Source organism: Varroa jacobsoni, unplaced genomic scaffold (genome assembly GCF_002532875.2).
Source record: "Varroa jacobsoni isolate VJ856 unplaced genomic scaffold, vjacob_1.0 scaffold_1428, whole genome shotgun sequence".
Lineage (NCBI taxonomy): Eukaryota > Metazoa > Arthropoda > Arachnida > Mesostigmata > Varroidae > Varroa > Varroa jacobsoni.
Genome location: NW_019214330.1, coordinates 902,041 through 916,798, shown reverse-complemented (window position 1 = coordinate 916,798; position 14,758 = coordinate 902,041). Strand labels below are relative to the sequence as shown.

The window sequence follows — 14,758 nt, the reverse complement described above, 5'->3', positions numbered from 1 at the left end:
AAGAAAACGAGTGGAGAAGCAAAAGCTAAAAACGTACGTAATATCTGTGCCTTCTAACTCATGCGTAGTTTCGCATGAGCACATTCTCAAGTGTCGGCGCAAACTATCAACGCATGCTAGCCAGCCCGGTGATGATGGCGCCGTTACGACCGACAGAAAGGCCCTTCCAAATAAATATTCCTTGTAACCATTTGCATTAGCTGTATGTGCGGCCGTGTACGCGCGTGCACGTCAATGTGTATGTGTAAGATGTCTGAACGCATTATCTGTATTTACGTATCTGTTCGTATGAACACGGAAACGGACGTGGTAGCGGAAAGGGCGAGGCTACTAATAAGTGTGTGGTTAGAAAATGACGCGAAGTGTAGGAACAAGCCCCATTGTCTCGTACCGCAAAACTCCCATAAAATCCGTTCCTGCCATTCTGCTATTTAACAAAGACGATAACATTAGACGAGCTGCCCGACATTGTGGGTCGAGTCGGATCTACACCGTCTTCTTTGGTCGGGCCCCACCATAATTCAAAAGGATAAACACAGCATCGTCTATGTTTGCCGCGACCCCCTCTGTCATATTATGCTATCAAAGTATATGCTGCGATAGTACTGAAATAAGCACTATTTCACACCGCACCTAGCTATGAATGCGCAGGTGTTATAGCGAAAAACTGTATAATTCGTGTGCAATTTTATGTTAAATTCTGTAGAGTTGTTTTTTTTTATTTAACCACTGTCACTATTAAGGCCATGTTTTCATCAAATTAACAACACGCTTGACGTTTACGTGTCATTATATATATATATATATGGCAATATTAGATGAATCACTGAAGTGTTGATATTCATGGTACAGGGAAAAGCAGAAATACATCGATATGGATCAGACTTCACCCGCAGACGCTTAGCACAGCAATCATCAATGTCCATCATAAATAGATATAATAGTGACGGCTACGTTAAATTTACTATTGTTCGATGTAGATTTCAAAGATGAAGTAAGGAAAGCCGCGACCCGTTTTACCGGCATGGCCGAACCTACTGTTTGTGCATTCAGTTGTCGGGTTGTTGCCGCAGTCATCGCCGTACCCGTTTTTTTTTTTGCTACTGGCTGAGAAAATCCGCACTGAGGTATTTTTCCATATCCTTTAGAGTAAGTGCTTCCCGTAAAGGCGATCGAAGCGTTATTTTCCGGCTCGGTGCATTACTTCAATATGTTAGTCGTGACAGGGCACCAAAGAAAGACGCGACAAACTGAGTGGCTAGACGCCATTTTGTCAAACGCACTCTGAAGTCAGGGCTTCAAAACGCGTATGAAACGAATCTCGAATTCAATGTAGATTGTTATATTCGTGACGTATGTGTTCACGGAAATAATACTGCCGGCCAACTATTAAGCAATAATGCTATTCAAAGGAAAAGAACTATTCAAATAATATTCAACGAGAAGGCACCAACAACGTAAAACCGTGTTTAATAATCGTTCGATACTTTTTTCAACCTGTGCACCGAACTTAGCACGATGAAGATTGGTTGCTTCCTCTATATGCGTTTTCCTTAACGACAAAAAAAAACGTTGCGTTTGCAGAGTTACTAACAGAGTATTCTGAAGATCTGCAGGCAAGCCACATCGAATTTTAATTATTACCATTCCTTGTGCTTCTGAAACATATCACAGAATGAATGTTCAGGTGTTTTCTTCGCGAGACCTCATTCAAATTAGTTTATACTTTCAGAGGACTTGCCTTGATGTAAGTATAACTGTTCAAAGAATTACCTGATATACGCCTGTTTGATCTCTCTCTTACGTACGCTTCTCGTGTACAGTTATTTACAATAGATTATTGAGATACTTCTCAAGACGATCTCGCCGAGGTCCAATTATTATCAGATCTAAAGCTCGTCTCCATGGTAAACAAGGGCAGCCCATTGGCTATTCATTGTCTGAAATAGAAATATGTCGACTTCTTTTTGTTCGGGTATCTTCTTTGAGCTATAGAGCAATGCTGCACAACATGCCGCAGCGTCGGCAAAAAACGTACACCGATATCAAGCTCAGCGTGACTTTTGTAGTTAACAATATAACTTGCTACAAGGTGTACGCCCAAGCACTAAAATGCGGCCGTTACAGACAGAAAATAAACTACGTTTACGGACATATGGATAACGAAAACTTATTGCAGTTGAGAGCTACTTTACGTTTGTCTGAACGCTGATTAGCTTAATAATGCGTGGGCTTACAGCTTCTACAACTAAAAGGCCAAGTAGTACGTATGATTTGACAATTTGTACAGTAATTATTTCCCTTTGCCTCTGTAGTTTTATAGTTACGTAGTACGGACTGATTCGTACGCTGTACGTCAGAACGTCTCTCCTTGGCGGCGATTTCTCCTCTCCCGAACCGTCAAGTCTTTCTATTTTTAATGGCGGTTGATTTAAAAATCGATAATAATCGCTATTCGAAGTCATCTGCTTCTGGCATACCGATTTTGCGGCGGTTCAAATTCAAAGATTTCCATCAATGATAACATTTGCTGTGTAGTGCCAACAAAGTACCGAGTCTGCCTTGTACACGTGACCACACGCAGTCATTGAGGGGTTGGAAAAACTTATCTTAGGCTTCAGTGGGAAGTCGCTCGACAGGAAAGAAGTTCGCAGAAGCAATCGACTTTCAGGGCGGCCATAGCTATCGATCCTGTGTAGCTTGTGGTTGAATAATTGAAAAGAGATATGCTACAATTTTGTCTTCTCTCTGTAGAAGTAACAGTTTTTCTGACAAAAGCCAATTGTCAGTAACTCGATCAGTATCCAAGATTAGAATTTACGGAAGGTACAATACAAAAAGCAAAAGAAAATGGGAACCATCTTCCTCAACTTTCTATTTTGCTAGCTTTTTAGAAACTTTACATGGTAACTGGCTCCGAAGTAACGACAAAAAAGGAGATTATAAAAACGGATTCCCATGTTATACCTCAGTCATTGAATTTGCAGCTAATCGATAATCCTTTTCAGAAGCAGGCGCATGTAGTTATGCTGGGAGAATTTTCGATGGACGGGGTATAGGGCATTGAACCTCTAACAGTTTGGACCCAGAAACAACCCGATCTATTAATCTCAATGAGAAACTTCTTGAAAGAAGTAAATAAAAACCCGAAACTTCCCGAAAGCTTATCGGTACCACAGCAATATATATAATAATGAAACTGCATATCGATATCCTTTCCAGGAGCAACTCCGGTCTCGTTTGAGCTCTACTGAATATTTCCACCCAGTTTAAAACATCATTGCATGATACTTTACTTCATATTATTTGCGTAGCCCGTATATCAGTTGACTTGCGCGTAAATTTCTATTCATGTTGCTTTGTGCAAGCCTTCGACGTGTTTCTATCTATCTTTTGGTTTCATTGCGGTTACACTCAACCATAAACTTTCAAACTATATCACTCCTCCCTCTAGCTACAAGCTGACTCGTTTTCCAGGACCTGCCCGCTGTCGACAGACTGTACAGAAAACGCTAATATTGCCACAGCAGCGACATTGCGCAGTACATCCAATAATCGGTTTAGCCTTTTCTACTATAGATAAATTCTTTTCCTGTAACACATAGTGACAGGACGAATCAAACTGGTCGGCTCTTTTCTCTTTTTGGAATAACGATGGCTGTATCTATACGTCTGTGTCTCTAAAGAGCTGACAGAATGCCACCGGCCACTTTCTTGTTAGGCGAAGAGTGCAGTCCCGGGCTGCCGTCAACATTTCGCTTCCTGCTTTCATTCCATTGTCCTTCGCAGTTGCCTTTACGGTTTCACGTTAGTTTTCACGCTGAACAACAGCAGCAAGACAGACGCTTTCCTTCCATTTTGCTTCGTTCTTTTGCCTTTTCCCGCTTGCTTCAGCCCTCTGGGGTAGTCAGGCAGTCTTCAAGACACAATAGGAAAAAAAACCTGAAGAGGAAGGGTGACCCTTGACCTCCGACCCTTAGTCGAAACGACTCCCTCCGGTGTTTGACCATCCGTTACAGGGTCGAGCACGACTTACTTCATCTCAAACAGCTCAGCTAAGCGCTGCACAGTAAAATCTGCTGTGGCCTTCTCACCATTGCCGCCAGCTACATAGTTGTTCGCTTTACGAACAGCGCTATGGCAGTGGCGGCTCTAGTTGCTACAACAATTTCTCTCGTTAATCTCCTTGTCGAGAGCTTTTTGTTCTATGGCAGCTGCAGCAGCTACCCCCTTTCTCTCTCTCTTTTAAGAAGTGTTCGTCGTCCTCTATGACCACTGAAGCGCCCGCAGCCTGCTGGCCTATACGAGCACTTAAGCTATTCACGACTATATTGTGCGGTGTTTAGCGCAGGCCTCACGGCACTTCGATTCAGGCTACGGGCGAGCCAACGGTTCAATTAACTATCCTGCTCCTTTTTCAACCCCCCCCCCCCCCCTGCGCCTTTTCGAAGACGGGGAGAAGATGGGGTTGAGACACAGTTTTGCTGCTGGGCATCCTATAGAATGAATACTACAAAAAGCAGATACTCGTTTCTTTTGCTTTGTTTCCTGGGCGGACGCGTAGTTACATTGTCTCCCTTCTCATAGATGTCGAGCTAAATCCACCCTTGTAGTCAGCCCTCCAAGATCATTTGAAGTCTCCAAAATGTAGCGAATGCTTTCCAGCAGTCCGTGGTAGGTAACGATCACGTTCGCAGACAGAGTCGACGGCGGCCATTAGCTGAGACCAGGAAGGTCAAGGCAGAGAGGCAAAACGGGCGGCCCCTTTTAAGTGCAAGCGAGGGCAGTGGACGAAACAGGGGCAAGCTACAGAATAACCTTGGTTGAGACAGACGACACGGCCAGGTCAGTCATGCTAGACCAACGTAACGTTGAAACAATGGCATAAGGCAACCCCAGATGGTAAGAGAGCAAGGACGTCTGGGGTTGTATCTCGGCGATCTTCAAGAATTTGCGCAACATTTTCAGTGGATTTTCCATAAGCATTGCAAACATATATGTGGGCCCTGTATTCATGTTGGAGCTTAGGCGCATGGTAGTACTTTAGATATACTGAATATTTACGACGCTTAAGCATTATTTTTGCAAATAAGTGGCAATTCACGTACGTTATTCAAGTATCGTAAATATAGTACTAGTACACTGGCACTTGGGATCTGCTGGCATAGAGTTCTGCTTCAGCATGCAGGATAGACATCGCTGTAAAATTGGGCTAAATGACTGGCTGTACATGTAAGAGTACCCGGGCACTCCGCGAGAGTCTCTGGCAAGACGTCGGCGTCTCAACATTCGCTCGCCATAAAGTACCACTAGCTAACGGTGGTCCAATAGCCACATGCACGTACGTAGCAATCGCATTCAGTTTAGAGTTTGAAGCACCAAAACGAGAGCGCTGAGTTGTGTGAACAGGAATTGCTGAATGGAAAACTGCGCTTAGCCCTTCAAAAGAGACTTACCTGTCCACTAGCGTTTGCTGTATATGTTTCTGGTCGTACGCGAACCGATGACTGCCTTCCCTTCTACGAGCAGCGCGTCTGCCCGTTGACATCATATTGCGTACTTGTGCTTCAAAAGCAGCGGCAGTAGCCAAAAGGTAACTTGGACGCGTCTCTACCGATGGCCTCCGGATCTTTCTGTTACTACTCCTGCTCACTCGTGTGAAAGAGAACCAATCTGGCGTAACTCCGAAATTGAGATTCATGTTTGGCGTAATTTTTTTCTCCACTTTCTCTGTATGTAATAGCTTGTCAAGAACGAAGTTAGGACTATTGGCGTGATAGCAAAGTCTCATATGCACTCAATATGCTAGTAGACGGTAGAGGCTTATGCAAGATAATTCAAGATAATATGTCCCGCTGACATTTTTGTGATACATATGGATCTCATAGTTATACAGCATATTTTTAGCTTGGTCTGGACCATCAAGAAGTAAAGATCTACTTAAGAAATTATTTTAATAAAAATATTGATCTAATGAAGTATACATTTGCAGTGAGATGAATAACTTGTCATTGAAAAGCTTGATAACGAAAAATTCTAGCGTTTACTGTGCCAATTCAGTTCACTGGTTAAATGTAATATCCTTTATTGGATACAGAGTTACCTCATAAACATAATGGCACAAATACCAGTTTTTATCAAGTATAACTACTAGCCTGCTGTACAATAAATTGGATTGACATGATAGATAGCTTACATACGCTCTTTTCAGGTACTTTTTCCTTTTTTATTTGCTTGTTCGAAATGTGCGCCCAATTTGTGACCAAATAAAGAGATATACGAGAAACATTGCCCATCGCATGTTCCCTATCCAAGTATTCGATGTATAGATTAGGAGCACAGTTACAAATAATAGTCTTTTGCCTTAACATCAAATTTAGCGAGATTGTCCTAATTCCCAAGTGATTGGGGGAAAAGTTCCATGTTATGGTAACCGCCTGTTTTAAGCGAGGTTGGTTAAACGGAGTTCTGTCGTTAGTAATAATTAGGGTTTTCGTTCGATATAAAGTTGAAGCACCAGTTGATGATAGAGCTTACCGACAATTTTCCACGCTACCATTTTAAAACACTGGTTATTATCCGGAACCTGAACAGGCAGAGTTTTACTATAAGAGGAAATCTTTGACCAATTTAGCGCTCCTATGTAATTTTTTTTGTGTCAATATTGGGCAATGCAGTAACTCCACGGAGGTTCAATAAAGACGCCACAAACGCACGTAGAAATAGACAAAGAATCACTAACCTTGCCAATGGAGTAAATATCCAACTAGCGCCCTTGTCTTGGATGTCGTCTAAGCGAGCACATATTGTCATATGATATTTTTCTATAGCAGTAGAGCTAAAGCAACCGCTGCAAGAACCAAAACACCATTTTATCACCATCGATACGGACGTTTGACTGAGCTGACTTGGAGATAACAGATTTAGATATATATATTTACGGTCAGTGGGAGCAAAAGAAGTATCTATGTAAGCTGTTATTAATTCGGGCAATTGCCATCGTATTTAGGCCCTTGTTCACTTAGAATAAATGGGAAAATATCCAACGCAAACAGCACAAAGAAGAGCTACTATGAAAAGGACACAAAATAACGTTAGTGAATCAAATAGAATAGAGAAGCCCTTCAAAAGAAGTGACGTTGTAAAGAAAACGTTTTATATTCGTACTAGCTTGATTTTATTATGTAAGTAATATGAAAAACATCGGCAAAAACTGCTATCTGGCCAAAAAAAAAATGTTGACAATGTAGTAAGTTACAATCAGTCAAAGGCCCTGACAACGTCGACAAAGTGATCGGCAACGACGTAAGGACCTTTACTTTTTTTTAAGTTATCTCTGTTTTGTCATTATGAGCTATTTCGGTCAATCCAAATTTGCGGAATCAACACTGAATTTTATCCTTTTAAGTAAGATTAAATCTGCGTATTTTTGTTTAGGTCCTTATATGCCATCCTAGAGCGTCGATTCAGGGCTTGTAGAAACTACTGACCGAAATCTTTATAGAGAGAACTTATCTGATGGCATTTGAAAGTAGTCGAAAAGAACTACTTGCAATATCAGCAACTTGCAATTATATACTAAAGACGTAACTATGACAGAAATGACAGACTTATCTACCTTGGACAGGACGTAACTGAAATCACTTTTAGAACCTATTTCAGTATTTCACGCCTCGGCCATACCAATGAACGATTGACGTGGCTTCCCACGGCCCTTGTGACACCTTCAAACCAAAAGATTATATAAAAGTAAAGTACGCAGGCATATGCTATACGCCTTTTAATCTGAAAATCGGCCCGCGTTAGCTAGAAGGCGCCGCTTGGCTGTGCAATGGGGCCACAAATTCGTTGCATTAACCAGGTGACTCCTTCAGTAAATCAACCTTTTCATAATATTGAAAAAGGTAGATCTTGATCTACTTAACTTTTCGTCGACATGCAAATCCGGAGCGATATAATTTTTCCTAATCTGTGCAATATTGAGACAAAATTATCTAGGAGCAAGTCTGTCGTGTACGTCTACGTCCAACTCGACGTTCCAACAACCTTCTAGATGCGCACGCAATAGGCCTTGTCTTTGTGGGAATTCTATTTTCATAAAGGGCGTGGGGCTTTGATATGGTGCTCGTAGAGATATCTAATGCTCTACCTTATCAGATACAGTAGTTAGAGATTTAGCAATCAATGTCTAAGTAAATATACCATAGCTGCTTTCATTACAAATGCTCCACTTATACAAGTCTCATTTACCAGTTCATTCCGCTCGTATCGAACATGCTCGTCAAACATGGAAACAGTTCCAGGCCTCAAAAGGAGTAACAAAGGGGATAGCGGTTTAGTAAATATTATTATATACCCTGAATTGTGAGAGTGCGGATTCGCCTGTTCGCGAACAAGCAAGTGAGCTTCACATCTAAACCCTAATAGATCGCAAGGGAAAATAGCTCTCGGTATGCCTCTCGTAATTAAATACAGCACCCCTTTAAGGCACGCATACAAACTGAATTTTGATAACGCTTTTCGGCGGCCCTGACACGTAAAGTTAGGTAATATTACAGAATCACACGTGACATGATCTAAGTTTGTACCCGATTCCAGATTAGGAACAGACTCAATCGTATAAAATGAAAATAGATAAAAGCATGTGGAAATGAAATGACAAATTAACATTGAAGGCCTTCAACAAACGGAGAGTGAAATTTTTACATACCAACTAAGGCTCGATTGAAATTACCCTGGGGGTGTAGGCTGAAGACTAAGGAAATCAAATCAATTTCGAACAATAGAGTCGCAACTTCCTTTACCCTCTGTGCAGCATCAAATAAGCGGATATCCAAACATTTCCTGAAATTGCACTGAATTAAAATGTTGTATCTACGAAATAAGTCGAAAAGTTCGTATAAGCTATAAATGTACTTAGGACAGCAGTACAGTTTCAATTGGTACACCCAAACGGCTGGAAGGACCTCCATGTCACCTTTAAAACAACTACCCATATTCCTCTACGTGAACTACAAATAGGCCTCCTTGTTAGTGACCTTATTTACACGCGTTAGATCAATTTTTATTGTGTAGTAAAAAGTGTCTAGGATGAAATTGAATCATGGCAACAATACGTAGAATCTACTGAGCGTTCTGAAAATCCTATACAGATAAAATCCTGTTTCCCTTTGGTCTCGAAACATGTGACAAGCCTACCAGTAAAAGTGTCTGTCATGTGGCATTTGTACTATGTGGGCTATCGTGGAGCAGTCGTATTGCGGCGCAAAAAAGTTACGTAAATACGCATAAACCCACAAAATTAATGACAACACCCAATTGTCTTCCACCTCTCCAAGCCGGGCGTTACGACCAATCTATCAACACCCATATTTCTTTTCTCGCGACAACTTCTATAAACAACACCAGTGAAACTGCGTGACCGTGTGCGGTTAACTCGCGTGAGTGTGAATACGTATATACATATACGTATTTACACTCACGTAACGCCACGTACTAATTTTACATTAGTGAAGTAGCAGATATAAGGGCTACGTTATCTTTAAGTATCTAGGATACGAATGAAAGCGCTCTCGTGTTGTTGCCTGCCGTTTACGTGCTTAAGTGCGGTTGGACATAGGTACACTATGGGAAGGTCAGGCATTACTTAGCAGTGGCAAAAACGATGTTATACTCCGAGCTGAATTTCTAGCAGTGGCTGATGGCGGCGACGGTGTGACAACAGCCACCGTAATTATAAATTGCACAGCAAGAAATAGTTTCCTGGTATCCGAACTGACGGGAGCGGGCAACACCTGTTGACAGTAAAGCCACGAGTCGATTCGATGAGCTCCAGGAACAGCAGCAGGATAGACTCCGCCGCTAAGGGTGCAGGAGGTGAAGGGCAGCCAGGGAAGTTCGCCCCAGGGCGTGACTTCCTTTTTGCACGAGCTTGCCGGGCACCGCCTTGCACACTCTATCCCTATAGCTGCCACCGACGAATGAGAACGGCGAAAGCGGCGATGACTGGAAACTCGCCGACAAACAACGAACGCTGAATAAGAACTAAAGGCAGTTTTTTTTTTTTATTGAGATTAATGCATAATGCCGCACAAAAAGTTAACTACTTTTTGTTCTCTGCTGCCTTTACAGGCGGCTGCGAGCAGCAATGAAGCCATGGCTCAGGCGAAGGCTTCTTGTTGGGAGGATACACGCCTCCGGTTTGTATTGCGGGGGTTGCTCCGTCGAAAATGGGACGATGAGTGCAGTTAGGGTAAGTGACGATAGCAAGAGTAAAAGTCGCGATGTCCTGAATAGTACACGTATTTCGCTGCATAAAGGTCGCTGGACAGGTAGCTGGCATGTGAGCGACCGGTAAGAAGTTTATATTACCTTCCAGGCAGTCGATAATTACTTAAACATTTTTATGCGCGATCTATATTGTTTTTGCAAATTGCTACAAGACAAACCATTTCGTGTTTTGTTATTGTAGAAGTTGTTGTAAATTGTCTGTAAATTTAGGTGTATTAAAGAATATTTCGAGCTACTTGGCACCTTGGCAGCATGGCGGTGCTTGCAAAGCTGTCAAGACCAATTTCGAAAACATCGTTAAAAAAATTGTAAAGTGTCAGCTGTGAACAGAAATTTAGCACTGCTATACAATGAAACTAACAGAACATAACGATATATACGATACTACTGTGTTACAGTCTGATAATGGTAAGTACCCATTCACAGACACAATCAGGACATTAGATCTAACAATCGTAGGAACTCTTGTAGTATTTGGCGGTCACAGTAATAAACACTTTTTTGATGTGGCGACGCTTCGTAAATGAGTATAGATATTTGTTTAGCTGACTTTCGTCGCGTGTATCTTTCCTCATAATTTCCACGTTTTTCCCATGTGTAACACATCTGTATGCCGCCTATTAGGTCTTTGCTATCTCACGGGGTCATTGTACTGAATCGCACTCAAGGTCGCGTAGTGCTGGAAAGCCGGCTAAATTCCTACACGAATACGTTCCTACGAAGGTTTATTATTTATCTCCTGTTAATAACAGGGAATATTGTTATACTATTCATATTGTAACTCTGTTAATAATAACACTTGGAATAATTTTAGCATTATTTCTGTCGCTAGCACTGAATAAAATGTGTTTATCCTGTGCTCTCTATCCATCAGTCCTACAGCCATCCAAGGTGCCGTCAAAACGCGCCCAGTCCACGAATACGTTGTGAATACCTGCGCAATGTTTTGCTACAAGTTACCCATCTAGAATTATCTCCTAGTAACAGCGCTTGTCCTTGTCGCTTACCTACGCCTTTCTATTTCCTAAAGCCACTATACAGACACGAACAGATGTTGTAATTTTTTGTTAACAAAATATATCAGTCACCTTGACATAGGCGTACTGGCTGTACTTGCAATTTAATCTACATGCGCTGGATAATAAATCTATTCCCGACGCTGAAAGCGAACGTCCGATTCAGGGCCCGTTCGGCCCCCACCATTAAATGTATTGTTCTCGATGGAAGCTTAACACTCGCCCTTTGAACGCACGTCACGTCAGCCGACCACACTCGGATAGGATCTGGACTCTTGCATTGATAGCAGACGCACGCCGCCGTTCTTGACGCTTTACCACACGAGAACAAATGACAATGACTTTATTTTGGCTGTTTAGAAACTATTTTCTTGTATTATTCGTTAATCTCTATATGTGTATGAATGTGCTTCAATCGTACCTTTGATACGACAATGCATTTGATCTGGGTCGCTTAGACAAAATGCTGGGCCATAAGCTATTATTACTGATACCGGTCAAGATGCAAATCGACAGTGATCTGTTTAATTTGTAATGATTTACCGGTTTTGTAAAAGAAGATCAAGCAGCCAGTCTGCTCTATTGTTTTTCTCATCGATGCATAGCTTTGTCTACCGAAAGGTATATGGATAGCAATTTACTAAAAATATTAGATTCTATAATAAAACATAATATTATTATCCTGAACAGCGGTTTATTTTTAGTAATAGTAATAATAGCGTTTAATACAATGTTTTAGGCTCTCAAAATTACCATGTATTTATACATGTATAAGTTCGTATATATGCTTCAGGCCCGCGGCGCCGTCTGAAGAAAATGTTCGTGGAAACTTTTTGCCGGCTTATTTGTCAACCTCATCGGACCTATCCCTGCGATACTACAGTGATATCATATTTGCCTACTGAACTTATATAACGACTTGCGCTATTTAAGGCAGTCTGGCTCTGAAAACGATTCTAAATACGCCTGTTGCGTGCTGGGAACCAGTGATCTAATATGATATCTAGGCGCCGTACCTGACGTAAAACTTGAAACACCTTTGTTCCTGAGCTACTGGTCGTCTAGCAAAATTGATATTAAAGAAAAATTAACGCCAGAAAGTTAACAATACAAAACTATTGTTGACTAAAATTACCATGATCTTACTGGCCACACGCCGTTAATTAATATAGACACAAAAAGATACGCACGTCAAAAAGCAATATCTGTCGTGCGCACGACGATGCCTTATCGTGGACTTTTGGCTGAAATCCATTTTTGCACAAGCCTTTACAAACAGCGTTACAATTCAATAGGTTTATCGAAGTTTTGGTAAACTTGTAGTTAGTTACTTCCAATGACAAACAAGAACGCCGATAGCTAGTTACGCTTTAAAACCAAATGGGCCTGAAGTTCGTGATGCTGATCTTCCGACGACTCTAGATTCGTTTAGTGTCGCAAAACGTACCAGGTCTTTTTGCATAGTTCACATCATGTAAATATTATAGATGGCTTCATACGTAGCGTTCTTCTTTAATCTAGGAGGTATCGTTTGTTAAGCAAAATTCTACATATAATGTGAGGTTTACATTTGTCATATATATACGTGTGTGTGTAAAAGAGGTAATTTATCTCAAAATAATCATCTACAAGATTACTTGACAAATTATTTTTGTTTAATAGACAAGAAAATAGGATCGTTACAACATGTCGGCATCTCATGCAATATTTTAGTCTTTACTTAGCATTACTTGAAACGTGGTACGTATATCTATTAGACTACTTCCGTCTAACTGAACTTTAACTACCTGCTTTTCTTAAAAATAAAAAGTTGACATTAAGTCGAAATACGGATTATTCAGAATAGGTCTGAATTCGATTGAAGTTACGTCGTTTGGTTGTCGAGCAAAAATTCATTTTTATAGGAAATGTACCCAGATAGGAACTACTCGACTATATTAGTGGGAAAACTTTCCGTACAAGATGATCACGGCAGTCTCTCCTTCATTTTCCTTTTATTGAAAGGTTACAGTGTCGCCGAAAAAAATTCCTTGAAGGCTCATGTGGATCTACTGACGTAAATATTGGATGGATAGATAATTTTAAGGAATCACCCATTGCATCCGTAACATCGAGCTCGTCCGGCCCTGTCCGAGTGCTGTCAAAAATGTCGCTTTCCCAATAAGGAATAGTTCATCTACTTTGCGATGTCACTGGTTTTAAATGTTGTGGGTCTCTTTTTAGGCGCTCAACCTATCTATTTATCGAGAGTTGCTTAGTAATGTCTGGCCCATTGACCGTTTCTTCTTGCCTCGTACGACGCAGCCGATATCAATAGATTGTCGAAGATGAACGCTGACACAAATCCGGTAAGCTAACTCATTTGCCCGACTACTATTAACTCTGGACATGAGGAGACGGGGCAACACATGTGTTGTCCAACGAGCATGTCAAGAGATACGGCACGTAGCCAGTTGCAACACTGTTTCTAAAGGGCTAGTCTCTATATTATATACCACTTGTTTTTCCTTTCAATGAAACCACGCTTTTCGAGCCTGTGCTAAATTGTTATTGGCCAGTTTCACGCCCTTAGGTCAAACAAATTAATAATTTTAAACTTTGCATTCCTCTTGCATTTCAACCGGATTGTCACAGATGTCGATGTAAAAACTAACATTGATTATTAAAGAATATCGCATATGACTTTAATACGCGTTTCGCTTAATTCCATATAACATATGCAAGGCATATATATATGAATTGGTGGTGGATGGGATGGTGGGCTACATTTTATCCCTGCTAATTTATTTCGTGGACACCGACGAGGTAATCCACGGAGTAGAATGGTCTTTGCAACGTGTCGTTGCGGATGGTGCGGACGAAACCCACAAAAAACACAGAGCAAGAGGGAGTAGGGCCGAAAAAAGTAAGAGGTAGAATAAAGAGGTATTTGCTCGCGAGGATGGGGCTCTATGTGCCCCCCTTTGCCGTACAATACCTCGTAGTATTACACTTGCCCCACCAGCCATCGTCATCCTTGTCGTCGACGGCCTTGACACTCAATTCCGTCGAAGACACTCGACGTCTTTTCACTAGAGGAAAAGGGCTGTAATTCACGACAAGGAGGCGCTGTTAACATCAGTGACTGCTACCAAAGATCCGTAGGCCAGGCAATATGGGATCGTGACGCTACGACGCTGACAGAGACACATATCACCAAGCCAGAGCTTTAACACCTTGAAGACGAAACGCACTCTATAAAGGACGGTAAAGTATAGGAAGGAAAGTGTACGAGATGGGTGGGCCAAACGCCCAGACGAGGCGACGACAAGAAGTGCTGCCATGCCCCAGCGGTGGCCGGGCTCGTCGCCTACGGATGATTCGAACGAATTGAATAGCTGCATCTAAAAGCATCCGAAGACGCTGAGAGAAGCAAGTTAAAAAAAAAGCCAACTAGGGGAAAAAACAACGGT

The 14,758-nt window shown here is 41.6% G+C and overlaps 1 protein-coding gene across 15 annotated transcripts in view; it reads right to left on the bottom strand.

The window, feature by feature from the left end:
* LOC111269993 (uncharacterized) overlaps nucleotides 1-14,758 on the bottom strand; it is a 60,663-nt gene that overhangs the window by 14,915 nt on the left and 30,990 nt on the right. For 10 of the 15 annotated variants that reach the window (XR_015314765.1, XR_015314766.1, XR_002686054.2 and 7 more), the window contains exons 1-2: nucleotides 6,743-6,837; nucleotides 5,457-5,645 (exon numbers count right to left, since the gene is read on the bottom strand). The exons of 4 other annotated variants lie outside the window; for them this stretch is intronic. Coding sequence is in view for 2 of the 11 variants with exons in the window: in XM_022849965.1 (XP_022705700.1) it covers nucleotides 5,457-5,645; nucleotides 6,743-6,813 (260 nt within the window). In the remaining 9 variants the exon portion in view is untranslated. Of the gene's footprint in view, nucleotides 1-5,456; nucleotides 5,646-6,537; nucleotides 6,692-6,742; nucleotides 6,838-14,758 lie in introns of those variants that run through there. One more of the 15 variants, XR_002686056.2, reaches the window with a different exon arrangement.